We start from the raw sequence: 8,255 nt of genomic DNA, 5'->3' as shown, positions 1-8,255 counted from the left end.
GTGTGTGTGTGTGTGTGTGTGTGTGTGTGTGTGTGTGTGTGTATCTCCACTGTAAAGACATTTAAAATAATATGTCTAAGAAGGGGGGAAGCAAAACAAGCAAAAAGCCCTAAGAGTAGAGGCATGGTACAAAGACTGTTTCCTTATTTTTTTCAAGTGTGTTATCAACAAAAAAGAATTTTACCTTTGAGCCCAAATGTCAGCCTGTGAGGTGGAGCCACTATTCCTGGGAGCTGGTAAACCTTTTCTTAATCTGTTTCTGTTACTCCTAAATAAAGATGAAGGCTGTTTGCTATCCTATTGATGATGTCAAACAATGGGATTTTTTCTTTTTATTTTTAACTTTTTTTCTCTTCATAGTGGTGTGCTTGATAATTCAGGAGGGAAGATCCTTGTTCGGAAGGTTGCTGGACTATCTGGCTACAGAGGGAGTTATTTCAATGGTGTCCAATCATTGTCTCTTCCACGATGGAGAGAGTCCTTCATCATCTCAGGTATCCCCCGAATGCTTGGGAAAAGTGCTCAGCATGATTTGGGTCAAGTGGCCTCAAAGGGCTATGTGTGTTCTTTTCAAAGAGTGGATAGTTTTTCTTTATTTCAGTGTATAAAAATTGAAAGCTTTAGTTCTTCTGATAGTTAGGGTTAAATGGAATAATGATTATTGAAACTAAATAGACACAAAATCAAATTTGAAACTAGCAAAAGGCTCAAATCACTAATTTAAAATGTCCTGCAGTTATTAGCTCAAGTAAACTTTAAATAAGTAAATTGTGCTTAATAATCTGGGTTGTTAGGCCAAATACATGTTATATCTATAACTTAATTCTCTGAGATTTCTGGTAAATGAATACATAGGAACAAAGGCTCTTTGAGAACTAAGCTCTAAAATAAAATTAGATTTTTAATTCACTTAATTTTGTTTTACTGTTTAGTAATTTTACCCTATAGAATACCATAGGTATTTTATGTATAATAATCATTTTTTTTCTTCCACCAAAGAGATCATGTCAATGAGCTAATGACTAGTGTAATTTTACTGTGAGAAGGTAACAGGTATCTTTGTTTTTTCAGGATTCACTGTTCCTCATTAATCTATTTTTTTTTTAATTTCTTAAATCAACATGTTATTTTGAAAATTCTTAAATTCATAGAAAAGTTAAAATACTAATACAATGAATAACCATATTTTCTTAACCTAGATTCATCAATTGTTAACGTATATCTACATGTATATTATTTATATCCTTGTATTTTGTCCCTAGCCATTGGGGAATAAACTGCAGACATCTAGACACTTTGACATTCAAAATGTTTTATCACACATCTTATAAGAAAACCTTCCTAAATAATCACTGTACAATCATAGAATGACACCAGGAATAGAAAGCACTAATACAGTAATATTATTTAATATACAGTCCTGATTCAATTGTATTGAATTATCTCTTGAATACTCTTTCTAGAAATTTAGGGGCAGAGGATCAAAAATGTAATCAAACAGCATAGATTGTATTTAGTTGTTATGTTTTCTTAGTGATTTGTGAAACATTAATGTAGACTGTCCCCAGTGACCACTTCCTATTTTAAATATTAATGGCATTGACAATTGTAAGAATCCAGGCCAGTTGTTTAACACTTTTCCCAAAGAACAGACTTGGTCCAACTATTTCCATGTGATTGGGTTCCAGTTAAACAGTTTAGCAAGGATATTATGTGGCTAGCATTATAATAGTATATTTACTCTGTCAGATCACGATAGCTACATTAGGAAATGCATTATGTCCATTTGCTCAACAGTTGTGTTGATTTATTTGCTTACTTGGATACCCTACATTAGTGGAGTCAGTTCTGACTTATAGCAATCCCTAAGACAGAGGAAACTGTCCATGACATTTTGGAGGCTCCCTCAGATTGGCTGGTGAACTTGAACCACTGACCTTTCAATTAGCAGTCCAACCCTTAACCCACCACACCACCTGCTGTTTTGCTTGGGTGTTTTACCTTATCTCTCCATGGGAAATTACTCAACAGCAACATAACATATGTAAGCTGAACCACTGAAAATTGGTATGTCCACATAACTTTTTTAGTATAACACAATATTTCACATTATACCTACCTCACTCTCAACCTTGAATTTTCTTTTTCTCCAAAGGGATTCTATGGGATTTTTAACCTTGATTCCACTACCCTGTCTGGTATCCCAGCAACACATGTTATGTTTAAGACTAACCTAGAAAGGAGGGAGAGAAATGTCCTAGAATAGAACAGGTCTTCCAATCTGGGTGGTCTTCAGGCACATGCTCCAGCATGCATCCCATTCCCAAATGTCATGGATGGGTCAGAATCCCAATGGGACTACAAGTGGATATTTTAGGATTATTCTCAATTTAAGCAATCCTTTTTCGCTCTTGCCTGCCGAAATCTATACTCGCAGGGTTCAACTTAGACTTGTTTCTGGGCGAGGTAGTGAGAGGACATCAACCACAGCACCATGGAACGTGGTCATACACAAACACTAATGTCCAGAGTACAAATCTGCTGAACACCGAGAGAAGTAGAATCCCCACACAGGTGTTTACCACGTAACTCTTAATGAAATAAGAGTGTTTCACTCTCAAGTGCTTTGCCTGCAACCCAGGAATCCTAATTGTTGTTGTTAAGTGTTGTCGAGTCGTAGACGACTCATAGCGACCCTATGAAAGAAAGACCTGAACATGTGTATAACTTTCTTCATTTCTCCAAGGTCATAGGATTTCTGGAGGCAAGCTATTACAGAAGTAGATGCTACCCCTGCTTCCAAGATTGTTTTAATCAGGGAGCTCGACCAAACAATGACCAGCATGGGTAGCCATTATCACATTTGACACATCAGTGTCACAGTGTTCAGCATCACAGCAACCACGGGTTACCTCTGGACAGCAAATGAACAGACCAGTGCTATACCACTCAGAAGAATATTTGACCAAAAACAATTAAAATCAGGCTGGAGGGCCTCAGATTAAAATCAACCACTTTTGTCTTGGTAGCATCACTTTCTATCCACTAGGCCAACAGAGCTCTCTCTATGTAATAGAAGTTTAAAATAAAATTTAATTTTATTTTATTGATGGTTGAGTTCTGGCGGCCAAGAGGTAAGAAGTTGCATTGCAACCCAAAGTTCAAATCTACTAGCTGTTCCTCAGGAGAAGGATGGGCAGTCTCCTTCTATGCGATTTACTGCCTCAGAAAACTCACTGGAGGGTCAACAATGAGTCTGTTCTGACTTGATGTCAAAGAACAAAAACGTAGAGAGAGAGTTTTAAATGAAAACCAATCTTCTGAGACTATTCCCTGTAATCTCAATTTCCATCTCCCCACATTCCACTCATTGGCATTTAACGGAAAATATTTTTGCTGGTGATGATAAACATTGTGCTTCAGGAACAGCTGAGTTGGGGAAAGGGCAGTGGGCATAAGGATATTGCCAGCTTCCAAAGACCACTGCCCATTATTAAGAGGCTGATCACCAACACATTTAACTAATTGCATCCAAATCCTTCTCTGAAGGCTCAGACACTCCCAGGACCTTCTCCAGATTTTTATTCCCAATTTTTATGTGTCACTCTGCTCCTTCAGTAAATGACCCTGGTAGACTGGAGGGGGACATGAGTAAGACAGTGCATCTTTGATCTGAATGCCCACCCACCCCACCCCCACCCCCCGCTTGAGGAATGGGAGAGGTCAGTGAGAGACTTTCTGTCACCACCCTGGATTCTTTGATCCACATTTCAGAAGGTGCTCAATTCTTATTCATCCTGAATAGAAACAGAAAGGACCATAGGATTTCAGACATGAGAGGAATAATAAGCACGGAAAAGTTATGATGTGGTATCACTCTCTGGTCATGAAGTGAAGCCTCCAGCCTCAGGGACCTCACTGGTTCTGAAACACTTTCTAGGGTGACAAGCTAGGATCTAATCCAAGAACCAAGGTGCCTTCCCCCCCATGCAGATCCCTAGTTGTCCCTAGGGGGTAGCAGTCAATCACTTTACCTAAAAGCTGGAGGTTTCCAGGGGGTGAAGTTGGAGTCAACTAAAATCACCATGGAATCAGTTCCCCAGGCAATTTAAATAAGATGAAATAAATTGAGTAAGCCCACACATTTTCCTCATTCCAGCTTTGAATGGTCTTTACAGGTAAGACCAGAAGACTAACCCCCTCACCTGTGGTGGTAGTGGCTTAGTGGTGAGGAGTTGGGCTGCCAACTCAAAGACAGTTAAGGCTGGAATCCACCAATAAGTTCATAGGGTAAAGATGATCAGTCTGCTCTCATGTCGTTTCCTAACTCTGAGAACCCAGTGGAGACTCCGCTATGAGTCAGTTACAACTCCACAACAAATGTGGTCATGCATTCTGAAACGTTTTAACCACCCTCACCCTCACTCAAAGAAACTCAATGCAGATTAAGTGGGTTCTGACCCCGAGTAACCCTTCGCCAAGTTTTCAAGGCTGTACATTCCAAGGGGAGGAGACTGTTCTTCTTTGTTATGTGTTGTGTCACCACATCAGCCGTGATTCATAGCAATCGTGTGAACAACCCATCTGGACCTTGCCCTGTCCTACCTATGTCATCCTCACAATCTCTGCCTTGCTCATATCCATTGTTGCAGTTAAAACATCAATCTATGTCCTTGAGGGACTTCCTCTCTTTGACCCTCCACCTTCCCCGCATGTTGCCTTTCCCCAAACACCTTGCCTTCCTGACAATATACCACATTCTGTAAGATGAAATTTCACCCACCTTGCCTCTGAGGAGCACCTGATAACTTTTCGGTTTTCCTCAATGCTGTGATTATTTCCGCCATGCTCCTCCTTACCAGTTTCTCTCCCTGGCTGAGAAACAAATGATTTGGTACCTGAGTAACAAATGATTATTTCCAAGGCTGATCTTTCTACTCTCGGATTTTTTTTCCGGTTTCATAGGATTCCAACAGGCTTCCCACAATTTCAGTGTAAACGACTAACTGATGGTAACTGGGAGAATACACGTGCCATAAGAGAACAGAATGAGGTGTTAGAGGTTAATCTGCAGACTGAATTAAACATTCACAGCCACATATATGAACTAGCTGGCATATCTTCTTCATGAGCAAAATAAAACTATAATGAACTCTGAATTATGGATATTTTATTGCTTCCAGTCTAATCTTAATAAAATTCAGGCAACACAGGAAGGTAAAATACCACTTTGACTTTATCATAATAAAAAATTCAGCATAAGGGAGATAAGACTATACTGAAGTTGGAAGAGGAAGGGAGGGAATCTATTTTTCAGTACAGAACCATCGAAACCCTCTCACAGTGGGAATAAACCCTTTTCCCCCCCTTTCTTTCTTTCCTCTTTTCTGCAGGTGGTAAACCCAAAAAAGGTGTAACCTACCCATCGACTCTCATATATTCATCGTCAAAAAGCCCAGCTGCCAAAACAGGCAAGTGTCTGTGCATGATTTCATCTAAAGCCTCTTAGTTTGTAAACACGCAATATGGTGTTTTAGAAGATAGTGTAGAAATTATCATCTTCAGAGGTCAAGCTCCACCGACTCCAGTAATATTTTAACGGATGCCAGGAGCATCCAAACACAGAAATCAATGGCACCAAATAGCTACAGCTGGACAATGAATGCTTTGCTTTTTCTTGGGTTTCTTTTTCTTGTTCGCTGTTCTGAGATTGTCTTTCTTTTTTTTTGCTATTTTTGTTCAGAACGGCCATTACTGTAGAATATAGCATGACATTCTCTCTGGAAGAGAAAAGGACTGGCAACAGGATGGGAAAGGGCAATATCTACATGGGTATGAAATAAAAAGAAGCAAAGAGAATGGTGTGGTTTATATGATAACGGCATTCCCTCCATAAATAGCAGCTAAACCAAGTAACCCAGGCCAAATCCCACAGTCTGTGGGTTGGTAGGGCCGCCTCAGCTTCCGTGTGAATCGTAAAAAGGGGGTCCAAGCAGACCTCAGGCAAGGAAAATGCCCTCTTGTAGATTTCTGTGCTGAACGGAGAACTGTGCCAGGCAAAACTGTGACTGTGGGATGGTATGATTTCCTGCACCGTCAGAGAGAACTCGGGCTTGCATTCTAATGGGATCTTGCACGGCTTCCAGAAACTGGATGGGCTAACTGATTTTTGTTTTCATGTTCTTCAGATTCTATTCATGTAGTTAAAGTGAGCATGGTTTAAGGATAGCAATAGAAATAGCATCTAATGAGCACTCCTGTACGGCAGGTATTGTTCCAGGAGTTTTACATCATTATCATGCTTGAGTGCCATAAGCATGTCAACACCATATTGTTTTTGTTGGGTACCATTGAGTCAAGTACAACTCATAGCAACCCTGTGAACAGACCTGAACCCTATCCTATCCTATCATTTGCTATTCTCACAATCCCTGACACACTTGAGCCCTTGCTGCTGTCACTGTGTCAATCCACCTGGTTAAGGGTCTTCCTCTCTTTTGCCATCCCTTAACCTTCCCAAGTATGATGTCCTACTCCAATGAATAGCCTCTCTTAGCAACATTCCCAAAGAATGTGAGATGAAACTTTGTCATCTTTGCCTCCCTCCAAGGAGCACTCTGACTGCACTTTCTCCAAGATGTATCTATTTGTTCTTTTGGAAGTCCATGGCATATTCAGTACTCTTCACCATCATCACAGCCCAAAGACATCATTCTGGTTCTGTCATCATTATTCACTGTCCATCTCTCAGCAGCATAGCAAGTGACTGAGAAGACCATGCCATGGCCTGAATAAGGCATATTTTAGTCCTCAAACTAGCATCATTGTTCCTCAATAATTTGGAGAGGTCCCTGACTGCAGGCATTGCCAGTGCAATACGTCTCGTGATATCCTCACTGCTGGTACCAGTTGTTTTTCATTGTGGATCGAAGTAAGATGAAGTCATTGACAGTTTCAACCATCTATTCAGCTATCATGATGTTGCCTATCAGTATAGTGGTGAAAATTTTTGTTTTCTTAATATTGAGATGCAATCCTTATTGAAAGCTGTAGTCTTTGATCTTGTGCAACAAACGCTTCAAGTCCTCTTCACTTTTAGCAAGCAAGGTTTTGTCATCTGCAGACTGAAGGGTTTTCTTTTATTAACTTTAATGAAAGTTTACAGAGACTTTGGATTTCCAATCATTCATTGTTATACTTTTCTCCAGAATGAAGGTTATTGATGAGTCTTTCTCCAGTCCTGGTGCCACATTCATCTTCATAGAACCCAGCTTTTCAAAGAATTTACTCGGCATACAGATTGAATAGATATGGAGAAAGAATACAGCCCTGACACACACATTTTCTAACTTTAAAGCATTAGCTACTCCTTTGTCCTGTTAGCACAACAGTCTCTTGGTCTAAGGTATAGGTTTCCTATGAGTACAAGTGCTCTGGGACTCCCATTCTTCTCAATGCTAGTCATAATTTGTAATGATCCACACAGTCAAATACCTCTGCATAGTCAATAAAGCACAAATAGAGATTCTTCTGGTATTCTTTACTTTCAGCCAGGATACATCTGACAATGATACCCTTGGTCCCACAGCCTCTTCTAAATCCAGCTTGAACTTCTGGCAGTTCTCTATGTCTTTTTCTAATTTTAGTAGAATAGGTACTTGTTCTAATAGTACTAGCTAAGTACTATTCTTATCCTAACTTTGAGTTCAAGGAAAATCCAGCACAGAGAGGTTAAGAAACTTAGTATTTGCCACATAGCTAGTAAGTAGCAGAACTGGGACTCATAGCATTCTCTCTCTGGAAACACTGGCCATGTGAAAACATCTTGTTCTCCAGCAGTCATTGACCCAATGATTTTATCACAGTTGATCATCTTTGCCTGCACAAGTGGTCTCTTCAAAGGTTTCTGAGTTGACAAACGGCATAGTGTCTTCAACAAGTTGATTATGTGAAAAAAGGGGAGGGGAGGAGGGTAAAACATCCAGGCACTGCTCTACGAGAGCTGCAGGAGAAAATACCACACGCAAAGTGCAGGCTTTGTTTGAATTCTGACACCAAGACAGTTGGGAGCTAAATAGATTTGGTATCATCAAGGAAATACAAACACAGACTGGCTAGTAAATGATGTCAGCAAATTAGCATTAACTTTTTAAAGTAATGACAGTATCAGGTTAAGTAATAAAAATGAACATTTTTTAAAGATATACAAAATGAATATGCAAGGAGGAGATGGGGGAAGGGAAGGGAAGGGAAGG

General features: G+C 39.9%; 1 protein-coding gene across 1 annotated transcript in view; it reads left to right on the top strand.

Moving 5' to 3' along the window:
* VIT (vitrin) overlaps positions 1 to 8,255 on the top strand; it is a 614,318-nt gene that overhangs the window by 497,602 nt on the left and 108,461 nt on the right. Inside the window, exons 4-5 of the mRNA XM_006882356.1 lie at positions 361 to 494; positions 5,394 to 5,477. Of these exons, the coding sequence (XP_006882418.1) occupies positions 361 to 494; positions 5,394 to 5,477 (218 nt within the window). The remainder of the gene's footprint in view (positions 1 to 360; positions 495 to 5,393; positions 5,478 to 8,255) is intronic.

Source organism: Elephantulus edwardii, unplaced genomic scaffold (genome assembly GCF_000299155.1).
Source record: "Elephantulus edwardii isolate Elephantulus edwardi_28Jun2011 unplaced genomic scaffold, EleEdw1.0 scaffold00019, whole genome shotgun sequence".
In the NCBI taxonomy this organism is placed as follows: Eukaryota; Metazoa; Chordata; class Mammalia; order Macroscelidea; family Macroscelididae; genus Elephantulus; species Elephantulus edwardii.
The sequence above is the reverse complement of the archived record's forward strand: the minus strand, read 5'-3'. Positions and strand labels throughout refer to the sequence as shown.